This window comes from Equus przewalskii, chromosome 8 (genome assembly GCF_037783145.1).
Source record: "Equus przewalskii isolate Varuska chromosome 8, EquPr2, whole genome shotgun sequence".
NCBI classification, from domain to species: domain Eukaryota; kingdom Metazoa; phylum Chordata; class Mammalia; order Perissodactyla; family Equidae; genus Equus; species Equus przewalskii.
This window is the reverse complement of record NC_091838.1, coordinates 83,154,318-83,173,129: the sequence shown is the minus strand read 5'-3', so window position 1 is coordinate 83,173,129 and position 18,812 is coordinate 83,154,318. Positions and strand designations below refer to the sequence as shown.

At 52.0% G+C, this 18,812-nt stretch overlaps 1 protein-coding gene across 2 annotated transcripts; it reads left to right on the top strand.

The window, feature by feature from the left end:
* The first annotated feature begins 6,160 nt into the window (after positions 1 to 6,160).
* Positions 6,161 to 15,082, top strand: LOC103544682 (cytochrome P450 11B1, mitochondrial-like). Of its 2 annotated transcripts, XM_070631195.1 has the most exons (9): positions 6,161 to 6,425; positions 6,817 to 6,972; positions 8,530 to 8,729; positions 8,860 to 9,063; positions 9,329 to 9,483; positions 11,078 to 11,244; positions 11,674 to 11,752; positions 11,848 to 12,045; positions 12,270 to 15,082. In XM_070631195.1, the coding sequence occupies exons 1-9, from the start codon at positions 6,187 to 6,189 to the stop codon at positions 12,381 to 12,383; spliced, it is 1,512 nt and encodes a 503-aa protein (XP_070487296.1). In that variant the 5' UTR covers positions 6,161 to 6,186; the 3' UTR covers positions 12,384 to 15,082. The 2 variants fall into 2 exon arrangements, with proteins under 2 accessions (XP_070487296.1, XP_070487297.1); XM_070631196.1 differs by lacking the exon at positions 6,817 to 6,972.
* Positions 15,083 to 18,812: the final 3,730 nt, after the last annotated feature.

Here is an 18,812-nt window from a genome sequence, read left to right as displayed (position 1 = left end):
AAATTTTGTGTATCAAAAGACACCATCCACTGAATAAAAAGGCAACCCACAGAGTGAGTAAAAATATTTTCAAGTCATACATCTGAAAGGCATTAATATCCAGACTATGTAGAATACTCTTAAAACTCAACAACAACAAAAAACAAATAACCTAATTAAAAAATGAGCCAATGGTGCCGGCCCCGTAGCCGAGTGGTTAAGTTCGCGTGCTCTGCTTCGATGGCCCAGGGTTTCCCAGTTCGGATCCTGGGTGTGGACCTAGCACTGCTCATCAAGCCATGCTGAGGTAGCATCCCATATGTCACAACTAGAAGGACCCACAACTAAAAATATACAACTATGTACCAGGGGGTGTTCGGGAGGAGGGGGAAAAATAAAATCTTAAAAAAAAAAGAGAGAGAGAGAACATTTAAAATAAAAGAAAAATTGAGCAAAGGATTGGAATAGACATTTTTGCCAAAGAAGATATACAAATGGCTAGTACGCACATGAAAAGATGCTCAACATCACTGATCATTAGGGAAATGCAAATCCAAAATAAAACAAGATGCCACCCCACATCAGTTAGTACGGCTACCATCAGAAAAACAGAAAACAACAAGCTTTAGTGATGACTTGGCAAAATTGGAAATGTGTGTACTGTTGGCGGGAATGTAAAATGGTATAGCCACTGTGGAAAAAGTATGGTGATTCCTCAGAAAAGTTAAAAACAGAATTACCATATGACCCAGCAATTCCACTTCTGAGTGTATACACACAAAAGAATTGAAAGCAGAATCTCAAAGAGACATTGGTACACCCATGTTCACAGCAGCGTTATTCACAGTAGCCAAAATGTGGAAACAATGCCAAGTGTCCATCAGTGGACGAATGGACAAGCACAATGTGGAATATACATACAATGGAATATTATCCAGCTTTAAAAAGGAAGGAAATTCTGCAATATGCTGTAACATGGATGAACCTTGAGGACACTAGACTAATTAAAATAAGACAATCACAAGAAACCAAATACTGGATGAGTCCACATATATGCCTTAGAGTAGTCAAAATCATTGATGCAGAAAGCGGAATGGAGGTTGCCAGGGACTGAGGGCAAGGGAGAGTGGGGAGTTATTGTTGAATGGGGACAGAATTTCAGTCTATGATGAAAACAGATGCGGGGTTGGGTGGTTGGGATGGATCCACAACAAGCTGGCTGTGTGATGCCGTTGAACTGTATCCTTAGAAGTGGTCAAGATGGTAAATTTCATCTTGTGTATTTTACTACAACAAAAAACAAGAAAAAATGGGTAACGAGGTAAACTGAAAATAGAAGATAAAGTATAAATAATCATTATACATGAGCTATCACAATATACGTAAACAGAATGAACGTGAGAGTTAAAAGACAAAGACTGCGAGACTGCATAAAACAACAAGATAGGGCAATATGGTGTTTAAGGGAGTAACATCTGAAATACAAGTTACGGAAAGGTTGAAAGTCACAGGATTGAAAAGTCGATCTCAGCAAGTATTACCCAAAAGGACACAGACGCATCCATGGTGGGAGATGCACTAGTGTCTTCAGCGGACCAGATGAGGGCCCCCCAGGACAGAGAGCCAGCATGGGTCGACCTGCTCAGTAGGCTCCCTAGAGGGATGGAGGGACCAGAGCAGCTGTAGGTGGAGAGGGACACTCCGCATGAGTCTCCGGGCTTCCAGAAGCTTCTCAATTGACCACTTGGGCTAGAGATGCATGAGGGGAGGTCAGGGCACTGCAAGAGAGATCTCCACTCTAGAAGCACCCACCAGAGGAAGTGTCCGGCCTAACCACCTGCCTGGTATAGAGAGCTGAGTTCAGTCTAGGATGGCAAGATTCAGCAACCTCTCCTACCCTCTTACACTCCATCCATCTCAAACTGGCTAGCAAGCTGGATGGCATAAGGAGAAAAATAAGAGGTGGCAGGACACACACACACACACACACACACAGCCCTCCTGCCCACTGCTGGCTGCAGCCTGATGGAGACCCAATTGCAGTGAGCTTTGCAGTTTTAAATGTGGAGGACAACAGCTAGAACGTGAGCAGAATGACCGAAACACAGAGCCACACGGGCAGGAGGTGATCCTGGAGATGAAATGGGGAGTGCAAAGGCACAGAGGTGTAGGGATGCTCATGGTTCCTAGGAAGGCACCTGTGCTCTCCAGGGCATCAAAGAAGCCAGTGAGGAGGGGGCGCAGGGCCTGCGTGGCAGTTGGTCTCTGCACACGAGGGCTGTTTGTGGTCAGGGTGAAATGCACGCATTTGTTCATCCAAGAAACACTGACTGAGTCTTCACCCGAGTCAGCCGTGGAACCCATGAGGCCAGGCCAAGTGCTTGGTCCAGCGGGCAAGACAACGGTAGAAGGCTAGCATGCTGCACTTGGGACCCCCTTTCTTCCCTGAGAGAAAGTTTGCCCGCAGGAACTGCACAGGAGGTCTGATTCGATGCAAAAGCTGCAGAATAGCTTCTGGTGCGCTCTCTGGTTTACAGTGTGCTGGCTTGTTTCCTGAGGTTTATTACAACGCAGCATGAGCTCTATGAGGGCAAAGACTGTCAGCCTGTTCTTCTGCTGGAGCCCGGCTGCAGCTCCCCGGCTGGAAGAGCTGTAGGGACCTTCCGTGTCTTCACAGCGCTAGACCAGGTGGCCAGGGTCCCGCCCTCTGCGGGTCTACAGCTCACAGGTGGGGAGAGGCCACTGTACACGTGACCTGTCAGCAGACTGGTGGGTCCTGGCCGCCGGAGCAGGCCCGCTGCGAAGGCACCTGTGCACCACCGGCTCAGGGCTTCAGGCCTGGAATTCCAGGGCCTTTTCCCAGACCTGATCTTTAACATGGAATGAACACTGCACCCAACCTCCCCCCCCGCCCCCACGCCCTCTGCCTTTCTCAAGCCTGTGACCCTCAAGTTGACCAGTTTATTTAGTGCAGAGACTTAGTCCTCAGCTGTGCTGGAAACTCTACACAAAGTGTGTCAAGATACCGTGAACTTTGAGCGTTGTCCTTTTTTATTCAAGGTTCTCCTGCTAACGAGTCCTTCTGTTGTTGGTGATCCCTCTCGTCGTGTGTCCTGTAATAATCCCTTCCAGAGCTGTCAGAGGTGCCATGGTGCGCATGCCATAGAGCGCAGTGCCTTCCCTCATGCACGTTACACGGCTGTTCATTCTTATTACGATAAGTATGTGACTGAAAGGGGAACACTCGTCTCCATCACTCTTAAAATTCGCTTGCGGGAGGGGCTGGCCCCGTGGCCGAGTGGTTAAGTCTGTGCGCTCCGCTGCAGGCGGCCCAGTGTTTCGTTGGTTCATATCCTGGGCACGGACATGGCACTGCTCATCAAACCACGCTGAGGCAGCATCCCACATGCTACAACTAGAAGGACCCACAACGAAGAATATACAACTATGTACTGGGGGGCTTTGGGGAGAAAAAGGAAAAAATAAAATCTTAAAAAAAAAAAATTTCGCTTGCGGGAATGTACCACTTTCTAAAACCCTTCTTCCCAACAGGGCATTTCGGTGGCCTTTTCCCCATTTTTCTTTGTCTATTTCTCTTGCACACAGACTGTTATTAACAGCATGGACCTGGCAGTGGAAATTGCTGGATCCTATGGTATCCAGTACTCCAAGAAGAGGGGCCACCTGTTTCTTCAAGTCCCCACCCCTTGAGGGTCCTGGGGGCTGGGCTCAAGAGGCGCAGCTGCAGTTGACCTAACTGCCTCCAGGGGGCGACGAAGAGCTCAGACTTCCGGGCCAGAGGCTCCTGGAGCCCTGCCACGGGCCAGCGGTGGGTGATGGTCTGGGCAGGGTTTGGGGTGGCGTCCCACAGCCCTAGCCTAGGGGAAGGAGTCTGAGAACCTTCTTGGGGGTTCAGGCTCAGTCCCTGGAGTTGGGGACAGGGAAGGACCAGGGATGAAGGGTGGAGAAGCTGGGACCCAGCTCCCAGGGGAGGAAGAAGGTCCTGCTCTGGGCAGGAAGGGGGGCTGAGCTGGATGTGCTCCAGGGGGCCCACACATCTCAGCGTTTTGGCAGAGAAGGGGGAGGGGGCACAGTGTGCCCCTAGGCTGATGGCCCCTCTTCCTGACAGTGGACCTTAGGAACGTCCACCATACTCATGGATGCCTTGCCCTGTGATGCCTGTGACCTGTGTACTTCTGCATAGGACACTGGCACACCCTCAGCAGGACAGGAGGATGTCAGGGCTGGGCATTTCCCTCTCAGGCCCTCTCTGTGCTCTCGAGATGGGTGAGCCCTGGCCCCCAGCTCCACGTTAGAGGAGACATCCCAGCTCGGCCTCGGCACAGGATCTCCTCCGCAGGAGGAAGATTCCAGGGAGGGCCTGCCAGACCGCTGGGGCAGACAGGGCAGTGCAGGGCTGACACGGGGATCAGGCGCTCTCAGAAACCTCATGTCCTCGTCGATGGTGACGCTTTGCAGGAGGCTCTTCCCGGACCTGCTCCTTGGGTTCAGGGCTTGGGGTCTGGGAGGCACCAGGAGTTCAGTGCAAGTACAGGGGCATTTGGTGCCGGCACCTCGTGTTGCAGCCGTCTCTGCAGTTCCTCTGGGCAGGAGAGGCTGGCATTGGGCTGACCCATGTCCCCAGCTTCCTTGTGGCAGGCCATGTGGGGACATGGGAAGCTGGCACATGGCAACAGCCCCGAAAGCCCGAGAACAGACCAGGGGAGGCCGAGAGGGTGTGGGGCGGAGGCACACAGGCAGGGACGGGCAATAGGAGGAGTGTCCAGCATGGCCGTGGCTGATGACCTCCACACCAAGGGCAGGCAGTCACTCCAGCCTGCGTCTCTGTCCAAGGACAGCTCTTACACCGTTTGGGGCTGAGGCACATCATACATGTCAGATGCTTGCTGAAGGGGCCTTGGCAGTTCTGACTCACTGCCCCAGCTGAATATCGTCCAAGGAAGGCTCAGGAGGGGGGAATGGATTCAATTCAAGGAAAAATTAAAAATGCCACTCAGATCTTGCCCCTCCTCCTCAAACCCACACACACTCTCCATCTGCCTCCCCAGCCTGAGCTATGGCTCCCCAGTGTGCCCTCCCGAAATCAGAGTCAGGGCTTGTGGACACAGCTGAAGAGGGCTGAGGACCGAGCGCTCGGGGGCCCTCTGATGCACCAGAGACCTTGGGAGGTGACAGAACCCCCGCGGGTCAGTCTCCTCATCTGAAAATGGGAACAATGACAGTGACATCCACCTCATGGGCATGCCGACAGGATTTAGTGAGATGACACGAGATCCCAAACCATGGATCTACCTTCCGGGGGTCGGCTCCACTGTGTGCCTGCTGGAAAGAATGCCTGGGAGAGCGGGTAGCGCACGTCCACACCCCCACTCACAACCTTGCTCCTCCCGCCATCTGCCTGAGCTCAGAGTCTGTACCTCTGAGACAAGCCTTAGGATGAGGAAGGAGTGTGTGTGGCCAGAGCACAGGGCCCCGGGGGCAAGCACGGACCAAGGCAAGTGGCACCTGTCATCTCTGCCTGAGGAGTGGCTTGCAGCCAGCCCTCAGCGACCCTTGTCTCCTGGGTCTTCACTTCTCCTTAGCTGGAAGTGCAAGCCCCGACAGACTCGGCCCCGGGCACATCAGTGCCCCCCCAGTTGTGTCTCTGGATCCCCTAACTGCTCTCACGGGACTGAAAGCCCTCACTGGGAGGGACCCTTGCTGGCTCATGTCTCCACTCCCTGCACCCAACACAAGGCCTGGGGACTAGCAGATAAAATGCATGTGGACTAAAGAAATTAGCACAAACCCCTCCCAACTCCTCCCTGTCCTGGGCCATGTAGGAAGGAGATGAAACTACCCAAGGTCCCCTCTCATCTCTTGATAAGATAAGGGACCATCCATCTTGCTCCTTCCCCCACTGGGGAGTGGGAAGAGCCCTCTTGCCCCACCCACCCCCACTCAGCCCCCATCCAGACCCTGCGCCTGCGCTGATATCCACCCCCAGCAGGCCTTGCGAAATTGCCCCACTAGGTGCCCATCCATCTCTTTCTGCCTCTTCCCATTGGAGGCCTCCAGCCCTGACCCCTGCCCAGGTCTCCTGGCTGGGTCCAGGGCTGACTTCTTCCATGACGTGATCAAGTCAGCCAGTCCAGCCTTCAGGCGAGATAAAAGGATTGAGCTGAAAGGAGGGTCAGGAGCTCAGGGATGGCGTTCAGGGCGAAGGCAGACGTGCGTCTGGCAGGGTCCTTGCTGTCCCTGCACTGGGCACACTCACTGGGCTCCAGAGCCACTCCCGCCCCGAAGGCGGTGCTGCCCTTCGAAGCCATACCCGAGTGTCCGGGAAACAGGTGGATGAGGGTGCTGCAGATCTGGAGGGAGCAGGGCTCCGAGAACCTTCACCTGGAGATACATCAGACCTTCCAGGAGCTGGGGCCGATTTTCAGGTACGGCCCTCCCTGCTGCGCGCTGAGAACACGCCAAGCCTCTGTCCCTACCGACCGTGAGTGCTTGCTGGGCGCCCTGAGCTGCTGCATCCCCGCCAGGCCCCTGTGCTCTGCATCCTCAGGAAGGCCGGCGGGGTGGGGAGGGGGCAGCTCTGCTGGTGGAGACAGTGGCTCTTGGTGAGGATGCAGCACTCCACGGCTTGCCGCTGAGTGCACAGAACGCAGACACTAGAGTGGGAGAGGCTTCAGTGAGACAGCGAGAGGACCGCCTGTTCTGAGCCCCAGTCCAGGAGAACGGGGAGGTCAGCAGGAGACAGTCTGGATTGCTTCTGCCCAGCGGGCACAGGGAAGGACACGGCCCCACAGCAGGGCTTTGCGCTTTGTCCCACAGGTACCACATGGGAGGGACACAAACGGTGTTTGTGATGCTGCCCGAGGATGTGAAGAGGCTGCAGCAGGTGGAGAGCCACCACCCAAGGCGGGCGACCGTGGGGCCCTGGCTGGCCTACCGACAGCATTGTGGGCACAAATATGGTGTGTTCTTGCTGTGAGAGCCAGTTGGGATGGGAGGTGGGCAGCCTGGGTGCAGAGACGAGGGAGACGGGGAGGACCCCAAAGCAAGCCTGCCCTGGGGCCTATCTGGGCGAGTGGAGAGAGGGGGACACAGCCCCCGATGCATGAGTGCCCATCCCATGGGGGCATCGTGCCCTGGGGCTGGGGAAGGGGAGCAGCCACACAGGTGGGCCCCTTTCTGCAGAGCGAGAGGACTAAGGATGGCAGCCACCATGGGGGAGCGCCCCCTCCACGCAGGCCCCAAGGGTCTTGGGGTTGAGACAGAGTTTGCTCAGGAGGGGAGAGCCCTGGGGATGGGGAGACAGTGGACAGCAGGTTGATGGCGCCTTTGCCCAGAGGCTGAGCTCAGGGTAGGAGCCTGGGTGAGCAGCGGCATGCACATCTGCGGTGTCTGCTTGTGTGGACCTCTGTGCTTGCCTGAGAATGCGTGCCGTGTGTGTGCACATGTGCTCCTGTGTGTGGATGGTGCTACATGTGTGTGGATGGATATGTGGTTGCCCATGTTGACTTTCTTGTGTTTGTGCTCATGTGTGTGCTGTGTATGTGTTCGTGCCACTGCCTGTGTTGGTCATGTGTCTCCTGTGCTTGCACGTGTGTTTGTGCCTGCATGTGGGTTTATGTGTGCCTGCGTGCATGTGTGTATGTGAGTCTGCGTGTGCATGCATGTTTTGGGTGTCTGAGTAAGTGTATTGTGCACTGTGAATGTGAGAATTGTGTGTCTGCGTTCAAGTGTGTTTTCCTATGTGTGTCCTCTGTGTTAGCATAGATGTGTGTGCACATCTGTGTGCATCTTGCTGTGTGCACGTGCTTGCACTTGTGTGTCATATGTGCATGTGTGTGCACGTGCTCGTTCTCAATACCTACAGGCAGCCGCTGCAGAAAAGCAGGTGTTTGCGCTTCACCCCGGCTGAGAATGCACATCCCTCCGTCGCTCATGAGGACATCCCTGGAGCCCCTCATGTGCTCTGGGCTCTGTTTTGAGCACATTAAGGAGACGCACAATTTGGTTCCTGCCGTAGAGGAGCTGGAGACCGTAGAGGGAGAGGAGGAGGGGCGACCGGCCAGAGGCCACATTCTCAGGAACGGGGAGGGTGGGGAGAGGAAGGTCGCGAAGGGCCTCTCCCTCTCTGGGGCATGGAGTGAGCAAGGTGGGCAAAGCTGGAGAGCAGGGCCGGCCTCCTTCCTCGGAGAAAAGGCCTCCACACCCAGGGAGGGCCGGGATGGCGCATGTGTGGGCCGGGCACGGGCTTGCAAGTTTGCACGAGCAGACTCAGTGAGCCCACACAGCACGTCCTGCCAGAAGCTCTGGTCCCAGCCCCACTGCAGACTTGAGCACCCTGGGCACAGCACTCTCAACCTCGCTGGAAGAAAGGGTTGCAGCTGGGGCCCAAAGGCGACAGCCTGCCCCCGAGGGCCAGGAGCAGCTCCCGGCCTCGCTCGTTTCCCTTTGGGGATAAGGAAGATGGGGTTCTGGGGCTGGGGGTCAGCTGCTGACTCAGGCTGCCCTGAAGCTCTGCTCTTGGCTCGACAGAAACGGGCCCGAATGGCGCTATGACCGATTGCGGCTGAACCCAGACGTGCTGTCACCACAGGCTGTTGAGAAGTACATCCCCATGGTGGATGGGGTGGCAAGGGACTTCTCAAAGGCCCTGAAATCGAAGGTGCTGCAGAATGCCCGGGGGAGTCTGACCCTGGATGCCTGGCCCAGCATCTTCCACTACACCATAGAAGGTGTGGGGCACAAGGGGCAGTGCGGGCTCGGGGACACTGGAGGAGGCCAGGAACTGGGGCGGGAGGGCCGGTGCGAGGCAGCTGTGAGGCCCCGGCTGCCTTAGGCTCAGCAATGGCATCCTCCCTGCAGCAAGCAACTTAGCCCTTTTTGGAGAGCGGCTGGGCCTCCTTGGCCACAGCCCGAGCCCTGCCAGCCTGCACTTTATCCGTGCTCTGGAGACCATGTTCAAATCCACCGTCCAGCTCATGTTCATGCCCAGAAGCCTGTCACGCTGGACAAGCACCAAGGCGTGGAAGGAGCACTTTGAGGCCTGGGACTACATCTTCCAGTATGGTGAGGCCCAGGGGCCGGCCAGTGCTGCGTGGTGGGGACACGAGGCTCCCCAACTTCCACTTACCACAGTCCAGGAGAACTGAGGCCACATAAGGGGCTTGTGGCTTTTGTGTCCCCGAGAGAGCTGGCAGTGATCTGTGGGCTGATCCCTAGAACCCGGCACAAGAGCAGGGAGACTTGGGGGTGCTGAGGGCTGGCGGGTCGGAGGACAGCATGAAGTGCCTCCCAGCACCTGGCCCAGGGCCTCCATCTCTGTGCCCCACAGCCAACAATTCCATCCAGAAAATCTATCAGGAGCTGGCCCTCGGCCACCCACGGCATTACAGTGGCATCGTGGCGGAGCTGCTGCTGCGTGCGGACATGAGCCTGGATGCCATCCGGGCCAATTCTATTGACCTCACTGCCGGGAGCGTGGACACGGTCAGGCCAGCAACCAGCCCTGCCCAGAGAACAGGGGGCCCTCCTAACCCCAGGCAGCACCCTCCCATGCCGGCTGTCTCCTGCATATTCCCTCTCCAAACCTGCCCCTCACCCCAGTCACTGTGCCTCCAGACTGCTGACCTTGACCTCAGCTTCTGAACTGATGGAAGGCTGGAGGGGAGGGAACACAGGAGCCCACCCTGGAAGGGACGGAGTTTGCAGTTAGTTACGTGGGAAACTGAGCTCCAGGCAGAGTGCAGAGTGGACAGAGCCTGGGGACGTGCAGCCACACAGACCCCAGTGGGACAGTCTGGGTCCTGGGAAGAGGAGGAAGGGCAGAGAGGCAGCTGGAGGGCTGCACAGGGGACCCTTCCCAGTGACAGGTGACATCTGGCTGTCACTAAAGATCCTTGGAGGGGACAAACTGATGACAGCACAGGCCTCCAGCTCTTGGAGGAGAGGACAGATGGCAACCCAGCATGGTGGGCAGGGCGAGCCCCAGGGTGTGGAGTGTAGCCGAAGCTTCGCGGTTCAGACCCAGCCTTCATCTGTCAGCATCTTGGAGGGCCTGCTCTGGCCCCAGCCCCGGGATTCTGAGCAGGGCACAGACTAGCAGTGAGAAACTCCCTGAGCAGAGGCTGAGACGCAGCCACCGCAAGAGAGCCCAGGGGAGGGCATGTCTCAGGGGCAGCTCTGGGAAAGCTCCCGGGAGGAGGGGGCCTTTCAGCTGAGTGTGGAAGAACCACCGAGAAGTCGGACAGGCCATGAAGAGGAGGAGGTGAGGGCAGTGCTGCAGGGCCTCCAACAGCCGACAGCGAGCGACGGAGGGAGGCTGAGTGGAGGACACAGGGCAACTGGGCAGATGAGGCAGCGAGGGTCAGGGCCCCATCAGGAAGGGCCTCGGGCACCAGGCCCATCTCCAAGGCTGGAGGAAGGCAGTGGGAGAGCATCTTGGTCAGAGCTGCTCCCTAAGTGTCCCTGTGTGCCACCAGGTAGAGCAGGGCCTGAAGCTCAGGGGCAGTGGGAGGCCACTGCTGCATGTCAGGCGAGGCCAGGGGCACACTGCCCGGGGGACTGGCATTCAGGAGATATTCAGCCCCCAGATCTCGGGCTGGCCTGGTGGGCGCCTCTCCCAACACATGGAAATGAGTCAGGAGGAAGAACTGGTTGGGGTTCCGGGGTGGCCAGTTCGTGCTATGACCATGATGGCTGGGCTGGCTTGCCTGTGGATGCCCAGAGGAGATCACCCATGGAGAGCAGATGGACCTGGACTCCTGAACCCTTTCCCTGAAATAAATGGCAAAAGTGAGCCCCTCCCATCCCGCAGAAGAGTGAGAACCAGGCCCTGAGGAGGCCTGGGTCCTCACTGAGATGGGACTCCTTTCCTGAGCAAGTCAGGGAAAGGAGATGAGATGGGTGTTAGGATCTCGAGGTCTCACATCCCCAGGCTCTGTCCTGCTCTGGGCATGCACATCACAGTGGGTCTGAGACAACCGTGCCCCCAGGGGAAGGCCGTCTTCCTGGGTTGGGTGGCCTGGGTCTGAGGTGCATGGCCTTTGCTGAGGTCTGAGCCCTGCACCTGTTGCTCCTGCAGACGGCCTACCCCTTACTAATGACCCTCTTTGAGCTGGCTCGGAACCCCAAAGTGCAGCAGGCCCTTCGCCAGGAGAGCCTGGTGGCCGAGGCCGGGATCTCTGAAAATCCCCGGAGGGCGACCACGGAGCTGCCCCTGCTGGGCGTGGCCCTCAAGGAGACCTTGAGGTAGGTGTGGCAGACGCTGGCTGCCCCCACTGCGGTGGCTCCGTTTGGAGAGCAGCCTCACTGGGGCTTGCAGAGAGGGATCCCGGGGCTGATAAGCAGCCTTGCCCAAGGCCCCATCCCCCAGCACCTCCTCTTCCTCTCCCTAAGGGGACGGGCGCTTCTTCCTCTGGGATCCCACTTCAGTGTCCTGGGTGCCATCCTCAGCGGTGTCCTCCCCGGCCCGGGGATGCTCAGGCTGGGGGAGCTTTGGCTGATCTCAGGAGGTGCACGGAGGCAGCTCCTCATGATCTGGACCTCCTGGTGCCAGAAGCCACCTGTGAGGGCGGAGGGGAGCGCCCCCTGGCAGGTGTGTCCTGGCTAGGAAGGCTGCGGAAGGGAAGCGACGGCCCCGTCACAGCTGAGGACCCTGTCGGGCGCCCCTATCCACAGGCTGTACCCGGTGGGTGTCTTCTTGGAGCGAGAGGTGAGCTCGGATCTGGTGCTGCAGAACTACCACATCCCGGCTGGGGTGAGTGAGGCCCCACAGCCCCTCCAGCAGCCACCAAGCCCACGTGACCTTCGCCCAGCGGGCCGCTGACCCTGCCCTTCCTCCCCTGCCTGCAGACAACAGTCAAGGTGCTGCTCTACTCCCTGGGTCGAAACCCTGCCGTGTTCGTGAGGCCCGAGCGCTATCATCCCCAGCGCTGGCTAGACAACAGGGCCTCCAGCACCAGGTTCCCCTACCTGGCCTTTGGCTTTGGCCTGCGCCAGTGCCTGGGGCGGCGCCTGGCGGAGGTGGAGATGCTGCTTCTGCTGCACCACGTGAGCGGGCCTGGGCGGGGCGGGCCGGGACTGGAGGCGGTCGGACTGGGCGTGGCCTGTAGGTGGGTGGGGCGGGAGGCCGAGGCTGTTGGGCGGCCTGGCTGGAGACCGGGGGCTTCTCCTTTAGATGTGCCCACGTAGCGGGGCCCTGGAAGGCGGGGGAAGCCGGGCCAGGACCGTGGGGCTGATCCGCTGGTCTCGGGGAATCCGCGCCTCTGTCCTAGGTGCTGAAAAACTTCGTGGTGGAGACGCTAACGCAAGAGGATGTGAAGATGATCTACCGGTTCATATTGATGCCCTCCACACTCCCCCTCCTTACCTTCCGGGCCATCAACTAGTCACGTCTCTACTGTTGGGTCGGCCACGCCACCAGCCCCCCTCTCCCTGACCCCAGGCTACCCTTGTTTTTTCCCATGGGCCCTGCTTATGGTGTCACACACTGTCCAGCCAGCACTTTGCACAAGTGGAACAGCCCGGGCTCTCCGAGGGTCCAGGCTTGCCAGGCTATGCATCAAGGCCAGGGCAGAGCTAGGGATGAATCTTGGTTGCAGGTGCTAGCTGTGTGCCCAGTCCCACCAGCACCTTCTCCAGCAGGGAGCATCCTCTGAGGGCCTTTGGCTCACTGTCGCCCCAGCACTATCTCCAGGCTCTTCATATGTCCCTACAAGGGGCCTCAGATCCTGGCCCTTGTCTTCTGCTCCAGTGTCATATTCTTCTTCTACTTGTCTGCAAGCTCCCATGCTACATCTGTGTGGGTTCAGAGTCATTAAAAGGGTACTCAGAATCCCTGAGTCCAGGTCAAGTATCCCTTGCTGCAGCCTACCTTCCCAGTCAGCTCAAGTCAATGCACTGAGCACTGTGAAATTCTTTCTCTTGGAATGGAATCTGCAGAGTAGAGTGAAAAGGCCCTTGTAATCACTTATCCTGACACATCTCCATTTTCAAGACAAGAAACTCTCTAGAGGGAATTGTGACCCCACAACCAACTAGTTCAGCCAGGTACCCCAGATCTCATCTCCTATGATCCAGATATTGTTCAGAAATCACCGTTTACTGTAGGCCTTGGGCATCTCCTGAGGATGTGGGAGAAGTTTGGGGGGAGAGGCTTGGATGTACCCTGGAAAGGTATCTTGGCAAGAGGATAATCATTATTGGGTCAGCAATTTTGACAGATGACTTTTGTTCATGCATTCCTCCAGTCAATGTACAAACACATGCCATATTCTGGGGCCTGAGATTGGCACTGGGAGAAACCAGTTAGCAAAGCCAATAGGCTTCCAGTGCTCATGTACTCCTAATTCAGTCAGGAAAGTAGATGCCTTGATCACTAGTCACTCTATGGTGGACCAACACAGGGAGAGGGGAAGTGCCCCCAGTTAAGAGCACACCTCACTAACCCTTCTTTATCCCAAATCTTTTTTTTTAAGATTGGCACCTGAGCTAACAACTGTGGCCAATCTTTTTTTTTTTCTGCTTTATCTCCCCAAATCCCCCCTTGTACATAGTTGAATATCTTAGTTGCAGGTCCTTCTGGTTGTGGCATGTGGGATGCCACCTCAGCCTGGCCTGATGAGCAGTGCTATGTCCATGCCCCGGATCCGAACCAGCGAAACCCTGGGCTGCTGCAGCGGAGCGCACCAACTTAACCACTCAGCCACAGGGCCAGCCCCTCCCAAATCATTTTTACTGGACCTGTGTCACAGCAACCAGATAATGGTGGCTGCTGATGATTAGAGATTTTGTTTCCCATGTCTAGGGAAATCCAGAGGTAGGCAGGCCAATGGTGGTCAGTAGTTCCATGATGTTGTTGGGGTCTCAGCCTAGTGACTTTGTGGTTACAGATTGCTGCTCCACTTTGGGAAATGGGTGCTGCATCAGACAGGAACACAGGAATTGGCCAGAGTGCTCTCAATCAAGAGTTCCCCCAGAGTACCCATCTGGGTTCATTGCTCATAACTGGGTCACATGAATCCTAAATGAGGCTAAGAAATCTCTTTAAAACTCATTATTTGTAAATTATTAGAGATTCACAGAAAATTGCAAGTAAGTGTATAAGTAGGTCCTCCACATCCTTCACAAGCTTCCCCCAAAGTTAACATCTTGTGAGTCTGTAGTACATTACTGAAACCAGGAATTTGATGTTGGTACAATCTAGTGATCTTGTTCAGATTTTACCAGTTATTTGTGTGTGTGTGTATGTGGATAAGTCTATAAAATTTTATTACACATATGTGTTTGCATAACCACCAACACAGTCAAGGTTCAAAACTGTTCCATCAACACAAATCTCCTTCATTCTACCACTTTATATTCATTCGAGCCACCTTAGCCCCTAATCCCTATCTCAGGCACAAATAGTCTGTTCTCCATCTCTATAACTATGTTATTTCACAACATGAAGAGAATCTTCAATAATATACGGATGGAATCACATGTATATTATGTGAATGGAATCATATGTATACATCATTTTGAGTTTTTCTTTTTTCACCATAATTTCCTTGAAGTTAATTCCCTTTATTGTGTGAATCAATAGTCCCTTCCCTTATTGCCAAGCAGTGTTACATGGTATGATTGCCACAGTTTGCATAAGCATTCACCCGTTGTTGGACATTAGGTCATTTCTAGTTGGGGGAATTATCAAATAAAATTGCTGTGAACATTCTGGAATAAGTTTCTTGAAAATTAGTTTTCATTTGTAGGGGAATAAATGCCCAAGAATGCAATTCCTGGATCATATGGCAAGTCCAATTTTTTTTAAAAAAAACAAAGCTGCCAAGCTACTTTCCAGAAGGGCTGTGCTATTTTCTATTCCACGATGTATGAAGGATCCAGGAGTGTTCCAGTTTTTCTGTGTCCTCACTAGTGTTTAGTGTTTTATTTATTATTATTTTTTAATTGCCATTTCAATAGAGGCATAGTGATATCTTACTGCGGTTTTAACATACATTTCCCTCATGACTAATGATGATGAACTTCTTTGAATGTGCGAATTTGCCATATGTCCACTCTCTTCATTAAAGTGTTAGACAAATGAGTTTGTCCATTTATAATTGGATTTTATTTTTAATGCTGTGTTCTGAGAATTTTTGTGTTTGTACATGCATATCCTTTGCTAGATATCTCATTTGCAAATCTTTTCTCCCAGAGTGTAGTGTGTCTTTTCATCCTCTTAGAAGTTTTTCATAGACTAAAAGTTTTAATTTTTATAATATCCAATATACCCGTTTTTCCTTTGATGGATCATGCTTTTGGTGTCATGTACATGACGTCTTTGCCTAGTCTTATATCCAAAGATTTTCTCTTATTTTTTTCCAAAAAAATTATAGCTTTATGATTAACCTTTAATTTCAGGATCCATTTGGAGTGACTTTTTATATTAGACATGAGGTTCACATTGTGGTGCATCTTTTTACTAATGAAACTCCAATTGTTCCAACATCTTTTATTGAATTGCTCTTGCAATTTTGAAAAAAGTTAATTGGGCTATTTGTGTGGGTTTATTTCTGAGTTCTGTATTCTTCTCCATTGATTTATGTGTCTGTCACCAAAACCACACCGTTTGGATCGCTGTGATTACAGAGTAGGCCTTAACCCAGGAAAGAGTGGCTCTCCCTCTCCACTGCTTCTCACATTGTACTGGCTCTTCTGGGGCCTTTACATTTCCACCTAAATTTTAGAGTGAACTTGTCTGGATTTTGATAAGAATTCATTAAATCTATAAATCATTTCTAAGAGAGTTGACATTTTTACTGTATTGAGATTTCCAATCCATCAACAGAGTATATATCTCCAAATATTTAGATCTTCTTTGATTTATGTCATCAGAATTTTGCAATCTCCCTAACACACATCCAGAAACATTGCCTGTAAATGGACCTAAGAGTGGGATTTCTAGAAAGGGCCAGCAATTGAGAGTGGAACAGCCAGGACCCAGCCATCCAGGGGAGCAGACAGGGTCTACTTTGGAAAGAAGCATAGTACAGCCTTGCTCACAAGAGCCCACATGTGGGAGTGGATATTAAGGTAGTGTGATCACGGTGGAAGAAAATTGTTAGATTTTATTTTTCGATATGGGCCCATTAAGCAGAGAGATTCTGGATTCAATGTTGTAGCTTGAGAATTAGAAATGGGCTCTAACAGTTTGTTTGTGGGTTGACTGGAACATGGATCAGAAGGTGGCCTACAATGAATGAGGCTGAAACACCAGAAGTGCCTTGGTATACTGTAGGGAAATGTATCCAAAGGCTTAAGGAGATTGAACTGTTAGAGAGGTTGTACTGTATCCTGTGAGACCTGAACCAATCCATGGAGATCAGTCACCCTTAGAGGTCTATAAGACACACCTTTCACCATGATTGTGAGAAACAAATGTGTGAAGGGAGTGCCAGTATCCTAGAAGAGCTCTGTGTTTGCTCTTCTCTGTAGGCCAGAGATTACAGTGAGAACTGCTGTCACTGAACTGGAAACCTGAGATACAGGGGGAGTAACTGGATCCTGGGATGGCAGGGACCTAGCGATGGCACTTAATCACCAAAGGCAAGGTAAGCATGACTACCATAATGGACGGCAGAGTCAAAGAATAAGTGGAGACTGACGTACAAAGATCTACGGTATTGGCTATTTGATCATGGTGTTCACAGGAGAAAAATAGATACAAAGTCTACTAAATTCTTAGTTAATTAGTATAAGCAGAAGAGTTCTAAATAATGTGAGTTGAAGTTTAATTTGAATTATAAATATAGAGAGTCATGGTTTCTGAATCAATTCCCAGACTTTAGCCAGTTTACAGACCTGGAACCCCTTGAACGAAGGTGACGCCAGTCCCCTTTGAGGTAGGAGCCCACTACATGTCAAAAATTTGTGCTGTTAATCTTTCTGCCAGCATTCCTGAAAGGGGTCCATGGCCTTTGATCAGGGTGACTGTGCACTGGGGAAAGGAACTGTCTAGACTTTTTCGGTGTTGTTGGACACAGGCTCTGAACTGATGCTAATCTCGGGAGACCTAAAACATCACTGGTGGTCCAGTCAGAGTAGGAGTTTATGAAGATCAGGAGATCAACAGGGTTTTAGCTCAGGTTCATCTCACAGAGGGCCCAGTCAATTCCTGAACCCCATCTGTCCCACCCCCCATGGTTATTTCTCAAGTTCCAGAATGCATTTTTAGAATAGACATACTCAGCTCTTGGCAGAATCCCTACAATGGTTCCATGACCTGTGAGGACTATTATTGAAGGAAAGGCCAAGTGGAAGCCACTAGATTTGCCTCTACCTAGGAAAATAGTAAACCCAAGGCAACACTGCATACCTGGATGAATTGCAGTGAGAAGTACCACCATCAAAGACTTGAAGGATGCGGGAGTGGCGTCTCTATTCAACTCACATATTTGGCATTGCAAAGACAGGTGGATCTTGGAGAATAACAGTGAATTATCCTAAGCTTAACCAGGTGGTGACCCCAATTGCAGCTGCTGTACCAGATGTAGTGTCATTGCTTGAGCACATTACTATGCCCCCTGGAACCTAGTATGCAAGTATTGATCTGGCAAATGCTTTTGTCACAAGTTCTGTTAGCAAAGGCCACCAGAGTAGTTTGCTATCAGCTGACAAGGACAGCAATACACTTTCACTGTCCTACCCAATATGATGACTAGTTTTATGTGTCCACTTGGCTAGGCCATAGCTCCCAGTTATTCAATCAGACATAATCTATATGTTGCTGTGAAGGTATTTTGTAGATGTGGTTGGCTTCTATCAGTAATTGATTTTTAAAGTAGATTAAGATTACCCTCAATAATGTGGGTGGGCTTCATCCAATTAGTTGAAAGGTCATAAGAGCAAAGGTGAGGTTTCCTGAAGAAGAAGAAATTCTGTCTCAAGATTGCAGTATCATCTCCTGCCTAAGAGCTGCCAATCTGCTCATGTGCCCTGAAGATTTTGGACTTGCCAGCCCCCACAATCATGTGACCTAATTCCTTGAAAAATATGTATATATATAATAAACAGATACATGATATATATGTATATATGTGTGTATATATTATATCTGTATATTATATATATAGAGAGAGAAATAGAGACAGACAGAGAGAGATCCTACTTGTCCTACTGGTTTTCTTTCTCTGAGAGATACGTCTGGGTATAGAGAAAGTCTTTTTAACAAATAGAAGGAAAGCTTGATAAATTTGACAAAATAGAACAGTTTTCTACATTGAAAAAATATCATAAACAAATCAAGAGACAAATGATAAACCAGTAGAAAATATTTGCAACATACATCACTAGAGTGTTAATGTCCTTAATATATAAATAATTCCAAATATTGAGGGAAAACATAAAAACTTGATAATATGGTAAAATGAATATGGTAAAATATAGTAAAACTGAAAATATTATAAAATGGTAAAAATTAATGAGCAGACGACTCAAACACACGCACACAAGAACACATACGAAAATAGCCCTTAGCTGTTCTCCTTTGTGGTGTTCTTGCTCACGACCCATAATTCCAGTCTAACCAAAAGAAAACATCAGACAAACCCAAATAGAGGGGCAAGCTGTTAAACATGTCAAGGTCATGAAGAAAGAGGGAAGAAGAGAAATGGCCACAAATCAAAGACTAAGGAGGCACGTTGACAAAATGCAACATGGTGTCCTGGACCAGATCCTGGAGCAAAAAAAAATGTACATCAGAGGAAAATCTGGTGAAATGCAAATATAGGATGTGGTTTAGTTTATATTGCTATGCCAATGTTGATTTCCTAGTT